At 38.5% G+C, this 12,201-nt stretch overlaps 1 protein-coding gene across 5 annotated transcripts in view; it reads left to right on the top strand.

Annotated features, from left to right (window-relative positions):
- Window positions 1-12,201, top strand: part of NHSL1 (NHS like 1) — a 366,199-nt gene that overhangs the window by 197,163 nt on the left and 156,835 nt on the right. Inside the window, exon 1 of one of the 5 annotated variants that reach the window (XM_053710665.1) lies at window positions 9,597-10,079. The exons of 3 other annotated variants lie outside the window; for them this stretch is intronic. In XM_053710665.1, the coding sequence (XP_053566640.1) occupies window positions 9,842-10,079 (238 nt within the window). In that variant the 5' untranslated portion in view covers window positions 9,597-9,841. Of the gene's footprint in view, window positions 1-9,596; window positions 10,080-12,201 lie in introns of those variants that run through there. One more of the 5 variants, XM_053710669.1, reaches the window with a different exon arrangement.

Below are 12,201 nucleotides of genomic sequence, written 5' to 3' on the forward strand. Positions count from 1 at the left end.
TTTTAAGAGATATTATAATTGATGTGGGTTGTACTCCATAAACCCATAAAATCTTCATTTTTCATTAATTTGCGTAATAGAGGGAGCATTGGGAATTTTTCCTTTTCCACATTCCAAAATATTTTTTCATGCTACTGCATACTAATATAAATAGTGACAACTTCCCAGCTTTATTGATTTTTTTTTAATAACACTGATATCTTACTTCTCTTATATGTTTCACACCCTCAGGTGTATTGCTGCTATATTACATAATGTTTGGATATAAAACATACTATGATGACCTGAACTGTTTACAAAATAGTTTTGTTTTTTCTCTCCATATCAGTGTGTTTTTTTCTTGTTTTGTGTGAGGCTCAATCAGCATTCTGTATAAAAGTAATTTGGGATCTAATAACTCAAGGAGCGTTATTTGCCATGACACATACAATTAATGACCTGGCCTTACAGCATCTAGGGTTAAAATAAATAGGACATTGCAGAAAATGCAAATGAATATAGTTTTCTTTTGAATCATTTTAAATACTGAGTATAAATCATGACAAAGAAATAATATTTTGTTGCTTAATGCAGGCACAATTTGTTTTCCCTGAAATCATTTGTTTACTACTAAAACAATATGCAAACAGTTGTGCAGGTTTGCCACGCTTACCCTATTTTATAATAATAGAGCTCTGTGACCTGATCACTCACGCATTAACCCTCTGCTTACCGTTCTAACAGAGAATTACCTACAGGGGCATGAAACCCAATCATTTTCTTTTGCGATTCAGACAGAACATACCATTTTTAAAAAGTTTCCAACTTCTATTCTCAAATTTGCTTCTTCCCATTGTTTTTTTTTGTTTTTTTTAAACAAGGCTGTATTTCTGTTTAAATGGAGTGAAAGCAAAAATGCTAAAAATTCTCCAATATTTTGGACAAGTTTTTCTCTGAAATTCCCAGTAGCGAAGGGGTTACAATTCCATGCTGTATCTAAATCATTAGAGAACAAAGCTGAGTTTCATGTCTCTTTAACCCCTTAACGACCGAGGACGTGCCAGGTACGTCCTCAACAAAAACAGCAGTTAAGGACCATGAATATACCTGGCACGTCCTCGGTCAAATTGAGCGCTGGAAGCGATCACTTCCAGCTGCTCTCAGGGTATTGCAACGATGCCTTGATATTGAGGCATCATGCAATATCCTTTAGGCAGTAACCGATGCATAGAGGGCCACTCTGTGGCCCTCTCTGCATCGGCCAGCCATGGTGCTGATCGTTGGTGGGGTGGGACTGCTTGGAGGGAGGCGGGTGGGTGGCCCATCACTAGAGGAGGCGGGAGGAGGGCGGGCACGGGTGGGACCGCTACGCTACAGCTCGGCAGTGAGTGGGAAGGAGGAAGAGGGGGATCCAGCATGATAAATCAACCCCTACGTGGGATCCGTGTCTGGAAAAATATCTGGGAGGGGGTATGGTAATGAGGAGGGGCAGCTACACTACGGAAACAAGTTTTTGTTTGTTTTTTATTAAAAAAATGACATAATTTACAGCAAACTGGGTACTGGCAGACAGCTGCCAGTGCCTAAGATGGTGGAAAATATGTAGAGGGGGGAGGGAGGGTTAGAGAGCTGTTTGGGGGGGGGGGATCAGGGAGGTTGGGGGGTAATGGGGGATCCTACACTGCAGAAAATATATAAAAAAAACAAAACGTTATTTTTATACTGGCAGACTTTCTGCTAGTACTTAAGATGGGGATGACCATTGAGGGATGGGGGATGGAAGAGAGCTGATGAGAGCTATCAGGGGTTGGGATGTGTCAGGTGGGAGGATAATCTCTACACTAAAGCTAAAATTAACCCTACAAGCTACCTAATTAACCCCTTTACCGCTGGGCATAATACACGTGTGGTGCTTAGCTGCATTTAGTGGCCTTCTAATTGCTAAAAAGCAAAAGCCATATATGTCTGCTATTTCTGGAAAAAGGGGATCCCAGAGAAGCATTTATAACCATTTGTGCCATAATTGCATAAGCTGTTTGTAAATAATTTCAGTGAGTAACCTAAAGTTTGTGAAAAAGTTAACGATTTTTTTATTTGATCACATTTGACGGTGAAATAAATGGTGGCATGAAATATAACAAAATGGGCCTAGATCAATACTTTGGGTTTGCTAATTTTGGGGGGAAAAATGGTTTGGAACGAGCAAAGTGATACTTGTATTTATTGCCTTATAATTTGCAAAAAAGCAAAGAACATGTAAACATTTGGGGCGCGATCCGATATAGATCTCAGTTTGCGGCGCAAGCGAGGGAACCGAACCGGCGTCGCCCGCAGTTTCAGCTCGCAACTCGAGCTATCCCATATAAGTCGCCGTCAGATGCTAACGTGCCGTAAGTCTGACAAACCAGCGATGTCCAGAAATCTGCGTAAGTACAAATTTCTGGCGTCGCCAGTGATTTGCGGCACGTTAGAAACTGCCGGCGCCTATAAAACCTGACTAAAGTCTAAAACACCCGCACTGTCTAACACGCCTCCCTAACATAGCCCGACAAGTCTAACACGCCTCCCTAACATAGCCCGCACTGTCTAACCCTCTATCCGCTATCCCCCCTCACTATCCTAACAATAAAAAAGCTATTAACCCCTAAACCGCCGCTCCCGTACCCCGCCGCAACCTAATAAAGTTATTAACCCCTAAACCGCCGCTCCCGTACCCCGCCGTCAGCTATATTATATCTATAACCCCCTAAAGTGAGCCCCTAACACCGCCGACATCTATATTAAAATTATTAACCCCCAATGTAAGCCCCTTACACCGCCGCCATCTCTATTAAAATGATTAACCCCTAATTTAATCTACCTACCCCGCCGCCAGCTATATTATCTATGTTAACCCTAAGTATATTATAGTTAATATAGGTATTACATTATATATATTAACTATATTAACCCTAATTATATTAGGGTTAATATAGTTAATATAGTTACTATAGTATTTATATTAACTATATTAACTCTATCTAACCCTAACACCCCTAACTAAATTTATATTAAATTAATCTAATTCATTTATAAACTAAAATATTCCTATTTAAATCTAAATACTTACCTATAAAATAAACCCTAAGATAGCTACAATATAATTAATAATTACATTGTAGCTATGTTAGGGTTAATATTTATTTTACAGGTAAATTGTTAATTATTTTAACTAGGTATAATAGCTATTAAATAGTTATTAACTATTTAATATCTACCTAGTTAAAATAATTACCCAATTACCTGTAAAATAAATCCTAACCTAAGTTACAAATACACCTACACTATCAATAAATTAAATAAACTACAAACATCTATCTAAAAATACAATTAAATTAACTAAACTAAATTACAAAAAAAAACAAACACTAAATTACAAAAAATAAAAAAAGATTACAAGATTTTTAAGCTAATTACACCTATTCTAAGCCCCCTAATAAAATAATAAACCCCCAAAATAAAAAAAAATTCCCTGCCCTATTCTAAATTAAACAAATTTCAAAGCTCTTTACCTTACCAGCCCTTAAAAGGGCCTTTTGTGGGGCATGCCCCAAAGAATTCAGCTCTTTTGCATACAAATACAATACCCCCCCCATTACAACCCACCACCCACATACCCCTATTCTAAAAGCACCCAAACCCCCCTTAAAAAAGCCTAACACTACCCCCCTGAAGATCTCCCTACCTTGTCTTCACCACACCGGGCCGAACTCCTGATCCGATCCGGGCGATGTCTTCCTCCAAGCGGCAAAGAAGAATTCTTCCTCCGGCGATGTCTTCCTCCAAGCGGCAAAGAAGAATTCTTCCTCCGGCGACGTCTTCCTCCAAGCGGCAGCAAAGTCTTCATTCTTCCGGCGGCATCTTCAATCTTCTTTCTTCGCTCCGCCGCTGCGGAGCATCCATCCCGGCCGACTACTGAACTTGGAATGAGGTACCTTTAAATGACGTCATCCAAGATGGCGTCCGCCGAATTCCGATTGGCTGATAGGATTCTATCAGCCAATCGGAATTAAGTTAAAAAAATCTGATTGGCTGATTGAATCAGCCAATCAGATTCAAGTTCAATCCGATTGGCTAATCCAATCAGCCAATCAGATTGAGCTCGCATTCTATTGGCTGATCGGAACAGCCAATAGAATGCGAGCTCAATCTGATTGGCTGATTGGCTGATTTTACAGGTAATTATTTTAACTAGGTAGATATTAAATAGTTAATAACTATTTAATAGCTATTATACCTAGTTAAAATAATTAACAATTTACCTGTAAAATAAATATTAACCCTAACATAGCTACAATGTAATTATTAATTATATTGTAGCTATCTTAGGGTTTGTTTTATAGGTAAGTATTTAGATTTAAATAGGAATATTTTAGTTTATAAATGAATTAGATTAATTTAATATAAATTTAGTTAGGGGTGTTAGGGTTAGATAGAGTTAATATAGTTAATATAAATACTATAGTAACTATATTAACTATATTAACCCTAATATAATTAGGGTTAATATAGTTAATATATATAATGTAATACCTATATTAACTATAATATACTTAGGGTTAACATAGATAATATAGCTGGCGGCGGGGTAGGTAGATTAAATTAGGGGTTAATCATTTTAATAGAGATGGCGGCGGTGTAAGGGGCTTACATTAGGGGTTAATAATATTAATATAGCTGGCGGCGGTATAGGGGGATTAGATTAGGGGTTAATAATTTTTATATAGGTGGCGGCGGTGTAAGGGGTCAGATTAGGGGATAGATAAGGTAGATGACAGCGGTGTAAGGGGTTCTAATTAGGGGATAGATAAGGTAGATGGCGGCGGTTTTAGGGGCTCACAGTAGGGGGTTAGTTTATGTAGATGGCGGCGGGGTCCGGGAGCGGCGGTTTAGGGGTTAATAACTTTATTAGGGATTTTGGGGGGGGGGGGATCGCGGTTGACAGGTAGATAGACATTGCGCATGCGTTAGGTGTTAGGTTTATTTTAGCAGATCGCGGTTGACAGGGAGATAGACATTGCGCATGCGTTAGGTGTTAGGTTTATTTTAGAAGATCGCGGTTGACAGGGAGATAGACATTGCGCATGCGTTAGGTGTTAGGTTTATTTTAGCTGCCAGTTTAGGGAGTTACGGGGCTCCAATAGTCAGCGTAAGGCTTCTTACGGCTGCTTTTAGTGGCGAGGTGAAAATGGAGTAAGTTTTCTCCATTTTCGCCACGTAAGTCCTTACGCTGCATATTGGATCCCAAACTGCGCGGATTTGGTATACCTGCCTATAGCCCAAAAAACTACGGGCGACGGCAGAAATATACGCGCGTAACTTCTAGGTTACGCCGTATATAGGATACCAAACCCGCGCAAATATTGACGTCGCCGGCTTTTGCGGGCGACGATTTTTGTCGGATCGACCCCTTGGTATTTCTAAACTCACGACAAAATGTAGAAACTATTTAGCATAGGATTGTTTTGGTGGTTGTAGATGCGAAAGAGATTTTGGGGGTCAAAGTTAGAAAACTTGTGCTTTTTTCAATTTTTTCATCATATTTTATAAATGTTTTATAGTAAATTATATGATATGATGAAAATAATGGTATCTTTATAATATCTTTATAAAGTCCATTTAATGGCAAGAACAATGGTATATAATATGTGTGAGTATAGTAAATGAGTAAGTGGAAAATTACAGCTAAACACAAACACAGCAGAAATGTAAAAACAACCCTGGTCAACAGTAAGAAAATAGAAAAAATAGTCTGGTCACTAAGGGGTTAATAACCCCAGAGTAGTTTATATGCACAACTAAATTGGTGCATACCCATTACCCACCATGTAATTAATGTTTTTATGTTTTGAACAGAATGGATATTGCACTTTGCTATTATACTTTTTGATAGAATGTCCATTTAATCACATTACAGCAACAATGGGGACATGTAGGGCTCCATTACATAGGCAGCGTTGCCCGCAAAACCCAGCGACGCTGTTTTTTACACCGTTTTGGTATCCTATATACAGCGCCGCATATAAATGCGGCATGTATATTTCACCCGTCGCCCGCAATTTTTACTCAAATGAGCTAACATGGGACCCCGTCGCAAATCGGTATCCAATATTCAGCGCAAGGATTTACGTGGCGAAAATTGAGAAATGTTACTCCATTTTCACCTCGCCACACAAGGCAGTATGGGAGCACCGTAACTCCCGAAACTGCCTGCGCAATATCTATCTACCTGTCAACCGCAATCCCCCACTGCAATAACTAATAAAGTATATTAACCCCTATATACGCCATCAAACCCACGCCACAACTAAAAATAAAGTATTAACCCCTAAATCTGCCAACCCCAACATTGCAAACTACCTAATAAAACTATAAACCCCTAATCCGCTATTAACCCACAACGCAATAAACCTATTAAAACTATTAATCCGCCATTAACCCACAACGCTATAAACCTATTAAATCTATCAACCTCTAAACCGCCAAAGCCCACAACGCAAACTACCTATTAACCCCTAAACCGCCATCCCCCACAACGCAAATAAATAATTAAATTACTAAGCCCCCTAACCTAACACCCCCTAAATGAACACAGATTACCTAAATTACAAAATACTAAAGTTACTAACTATTAAAATAAAAAAAAAAACTAACATTACTTTAAAAAACTAAGTTAAAATTAATCTAAAATTATGGAAAATAAAAAAAATCTAATATTACAGAAAATAATAAACAAATGACCAAGAATTAAAAAAATTAAACCTAATCCCTATGAAAACAAATTAAAAACGCCCCCTAATCTAAGAATAAACTGCCAGTAGCCCATAAAAGGGCTTTTTGCAGGGCATTGCCCCAAGATAAACAGCTCTTTTATAGAAGAAAAAAGTCTAAGTCCCCCCTAACAGTAAACCCCCCCACCCCCCAACCTAACACTAAAAAACCTAAACTACCCATTGCCCTGAGAAGGTAATTTGTTTGGGCATTGCCCTTAAAAGGGCATTTAGCTCTTTTAGAAATTGCCCACTCTAATCTAAATAAAAAAACAAACCCTAAATCTAACCCCCAGGTTGATACTCACCGTTCCTGAAGTCCGGCGGAGAAGGTTCTGTCCCATGCGGTGAAGTCTTCTTCCAAGCGGAGACCTCTTTTTTCTTCTTCCAGGAACAATCCGGCGTGGAGCGGAGGGCGGAGCTGAAGACCAATGACCGCGGAGCTGAAGACCGGCGACCCTGGAACTGAAGACCGGTGACCGCAGAGCCATGGAGCGTGGAGGATCCTCTTCATACGATCTCTTCAAGGTACATGATTAAATATGGCGTTCCTTGAATTCCTATTGGCTGATTTGATTCTTCAAATTCAAATCAGCCAATAGGATGAGAGCTACTGAAATTCTATTGGCTGATTTGAATAGCCAATAGAATTTCAGTAGCTCTCATCCTATTAGCTTATTTGAACAGCCAATAAGATTTGAGTAGCTCTCATCTATTGGCTGATTTGAATTTGAAGAATCAAATTAGCCAATAGGACTTCAATGGACGCCATCTTTAATCGGGTACCTTGAATTTACTATTCAGTGTACGGCGGCAATCGTACAAAGAGGATCCTTCACGCTCCATGGCTCTGTGGTCACCGGTCTTCAGTTCCAGGGTTGCCGGTCTCCAGCTCTGCGGTCATTGGTCTTCAGCTCCGCCCTCCGCTCCATGCCGGATTGTTCCTGGAAGAAGAAAGAAGAGGTCGCTGCTTGGACTTCAGGAACGGTGAGTATCAACCTTGGGGCTAGACTTAGGGGTTTTTTTTGTTTTTTTTTTATTTAGATTAGGGTGGGCAATTCCTAAAAGAGCTAAATGACCTTTTAAGGGCTATGACCAAACAAATGCCCTTTTCAGGGCAATGGGTAGTTTAGGTTTTTTAGTGTTAGGTTATTTTATTTTGGGGGGTTTGGTGGTTGGGGGAGTTTACTGTTAGGGGGGACTTCTGCAAAAGAGCTGTTTATCTTGGGGCAATGTCCTGCAAAAAGCCCTTAAGGGCTACTGGCAGTTTATTCTTAGATTAGGGGGTGTTTTTATTTTGGGGGGCTTTTTAGGGATTAGGTATTATTTTTAAAAATGTGATCATTTTGTTTTTTTATTTTCTGTAATCTTAGATGTTTTTATTTTCTGTAATTGTAGCTTAAAGGGACAGTCTACACCAGAATTTTAATTTTTACTAGACTGTCCCTTTAATTTATACTTCGTTTTTTTTTTTTTTTTTTTTAAAGGAATATTAGTTTTTTTTATTTTAATAGTTAGTAACTTTAGTTTTTTGTATTTTGGGTTCATTTAGGCGGTGTTAGGTTAGGGGGTGTTAGGTTAGGGAGCTTAGTAATTTTAATTAGTAATTTGCGTTGTGGGCTTTGGCGGTTTAGGGGTTAATACTTTAATAGGTAATTTGCGTTGTGGGTTAATGGCGGATTAGGGGTTAATGGTTTTATTAGGTAGTTTGTGATGTTGAGGTTGGCGGATTTAGGGGTTAAAACTTTAATAGGTTTATTGCGGTGTGGGTTTGATGTTGGATATAGGAGTTAATAGTTTAATTAGGCATATTGCAGGTGCGCAATAATTACCCATCCATTACAAGTGGTGGTTATTGCTACCGCAAGCTCACGGTAGCAATTAGAGCTCAAAAAATTAACCAGAGATCAGATCTCTGGTTAATTTTTTAAAAGTGCCCCATATGCCGTCACAAGAGAGGGCATTATAATTTTTAATTAAAAACAACCGCACTAGGCAGTTTCTGGGGTCCAAAGTTGATGGGAGTGGAGTGGGGTGCTCCCATTGGAGCCTATGTAAGCGCGCTCTCACACATTAGCGTGTGCTGGTATTACAAAATGGAACCCTAATATCGGATTCTTGAAAGCGATATTTAGCACTCCACTTGTAATCTGGCCCTATGTATTTAACCACGACAACAGAGTTAAACACATAGATTAGGTCAATTCGGGAGCCGCAGACATTTATTCTTTTGAGCAGGACATGAACGTGAGCCAATTAAGAGCAGCAGTTGCAAGTAGCTGCCAGTCCCACTCAGGAGCTGCCGTGCTTGTGGCTCCCAAGTTGCACTTTCCCTATGTATTTATCCCCATTGTGAGAATTAAACGTAAAATAAGTTAGTATCTTTCATTCTAACATTACATGTTCTAACACATGTTTGCATTAGACTGCTCCTTTAACACTTTCTGTGCATGCAATCTGCTTTGGTTAAACCAGCCTGGTGATAGCAACAGGTTTATATAGGATTTAGCATGTGCTGTATTTACATGAATGTGTTCGTATCCCTGTGCTGCTCTGGGACTGTGCTGAGGGAGTGGCCTGCACTGCTCGCTGCCTGTCCCTGTGGGGAGCACACACAGCTCATATTACACCAGAGAGCGCTGTGTGTATCAGCCTTAGACACCAGCCTGTGCTTATGGTTAGGGCAGTACTCACTGTGTAAATAGGAGCGTGTCAGCTGAAGCACTACTGCCTGGGGCTCAGCATTCTGCAGTAATTTGAACACTTGGGGAGGCAATAGCTACACATGTATGGGATTTAACTCTGTGTATTGGGATACAGGTGCAGCAAGTTACTGTTGATTAAAACTTCACCATGTGCAACAACTGTCAGTCCCAATGCCACCCAAAATAGACTTACTCTGAAGATGGCCCTTGTCAGCAAACGGTTGTCCATTTCATAAGTATATAGATGCAAAGACTTCTACAGATATCATCATTTGGAAGTAATATTGCGATTCACAGAGGAATGTCTTTATAAATACCTGCTCAGGACATGACTTAGTGTATTGTCTTATGTATAAGAATGGGAAGCCTTGGCACAGAGACAATATGAGAAAGAAGGGCAGCTCGGGGTCTTTCAGAAACAAGCAGAACCCCTCTGGTGGATCCATCCCTCGAGCTGTCAGCTGGATCAACTTTTCCACCTTATCTAAGAGAACTAAGAAGTTATTTCGTAGTGATGGAGAGCTCACTGCCGAGCAGCCAGATGATGAGGACCAACCTTGGAATTTTAGTAGACACAGTAAAAAAGGTATTGTTTTCTGCAGTGAAAGAACATTTGGGTGGGTGGGGCTTGACTACTATTTGCATTTAATGTGCTTAGGTAACCATTTGTAGTGTCATAGGGTAACATTTAGCACTGGCTCCTTCAACCACATATAATTATATTTAAAAGGGAACCTTGTAGTATTAATAATAATAATAATAATAATAATAATAATACTTTATTACCTAATTGTTACTGTACAGTTTTAATTGCATCATGTGTCTTTTAACACATAACACATATCATTAAAGGGACAGTATACACTCATTTTCATATAACTGCATGTAATAGACACTACTATAAAGAATAATATGCACAGATACTGATATAAAAATCCAGTATAAAACTGTTTAAAAACTTACTTAGAAGCTGTCAGTTTGGCTCTGTTGAAAAGGTAGCTGGAAAGCCCACTGCAAGTGGCAAATAAGACATTCCCCCCCCCCCTCCCCCTTCTTTTGCATATGAAAAGACCCTTTACACAAACAGGAGCAAGCTGGAGTAGGTAGTCGAGCGTATTCACATAAAACTTTGGGGCTTGGTTAGGAGTCTGAAAATCAGAGCAATGTTATTTAAAAATAAGCAAAACTATACATTAATTTAAAAAAAAAAAACTTTTATGGGCTATATAAATAGATTATCTACAAAACATTTATGCAAAGAAAAAATGAGTGTATAATGTCCCTTTAAGTGATATTGTTGGTTAAAAAGTAGAGTATGAGATGTCCTATTACTAATCATGACAAAGCAGCTGCTAATAACATCAGTAATAATACACAATAAACAGTTTGGACCTGTTGTTCTTTGCTTTGTTTTCTGCTTTTTTTATGCCAACCATTCTCTTGTGTTTCTGTAGCTATTATTAATGATATGACATCATATGGCTGGGCAAACAATGCCCTGATTTCTTTGCTTGATATCTAAGTGCACCTTCTTGAGTAAATAAAGGTCTGGCCACCTACGCCTTAAAGGGACATGGAAGTGACACATTACATTTAGCTGAGGAAAATGTGTGTGAGAGACTGAGGTGCAGTGTTTATGCTTAAAGGGACAGTCTACACTAAAATTGTTATTGTTTAAAAAGATAGATAACGCCTTTACTACCCATTACCCAGATTTGCACAACCATCAATGTTAGATTAATATACTTTATAACATTTAAATCTCTATTTTTCTGCCTGTTATAGACAGCCTCTTATCACATGCTATTGTATTTGCTTTTCACAACAGGAGACTGCTAGTTCATGTGGGTCATATAGATAACATTGTGTTCACGCCCAAGAAGCTATTTAAGATTTAGCACAACACAGTACTAAATGCAAGTCAATAGATAACAAATATAAAGTCATGTGATCAGGGGGTGTCAGAAGATGCTTAGCTATAAGGTAATCACAGAGGTAAAAAGTATATTAATATAACTGTTGGTTATGCAAAACTGGGGTAATAAAGGGGTTATCTATATTTTCAAACAATAAAAACTGAATTGTAGACTGTCCCTTTAAAGGAACATTGCATCGAAAACTGTGCATTTTAATTTTGCATACAATCTTTTTTTTTTTGCAAAATTATTGCATAAGGAATAATGCTTCTAATAAAAACTTTACGGTTTTCAGTGAGATCCTTTATTATACACTTGAAGCATATCTAGATATCCCTCATGCATCATCATTGTAAACAGTGTGCCTGCTCAGACAGCCATCTCTGCCTTGTTTTTTGTAGATGATTACTCAAAATGAAGCCACTGTGATAGCTTTTATTAGAAGCATTTTTGGTATTACCTATAGCAAAAATGTTTCTGTTTGAAATTGAAATGCACTCATTCACTTTTCAATTTTGGCTGGAATGTCCCTTAAAGTGATACTAAACCAACATTTCCTTTGCTCTGTACCAATCCGTTTACAATACCTAGGTTTCAAAATGGCGCTTTAAACACAAAGTTATTGGTTTAAGTATTTTGAACATGCAGTGCTGAAAATAGTGGGCAGGATAACGTGACATCATCGGCGAATAAAAGATATAACTTTTAGAACGTTATGAAACTTCGTTTTGGAGAAAATATAGGTCAGTAGGTTTTAATTAATGTTTATTAACTTTAATATGTTAGTTGTTT

The sequence above is a fragment of the Bombina bombina genome, chromosome 4, assembly GCF_027579735.1.
Source record: "Bombina bombina isolate aBomBom1 chromosome 4, aBomBom1.pri, whole genome shotgun sequence".
Taxonomy (NCBI): domain Eukaryota; kingdom Metazoa; phylum Chordata; class Amphibia; order Anura; family Bombinatoridae; genus Bombina; species Bombina bombina.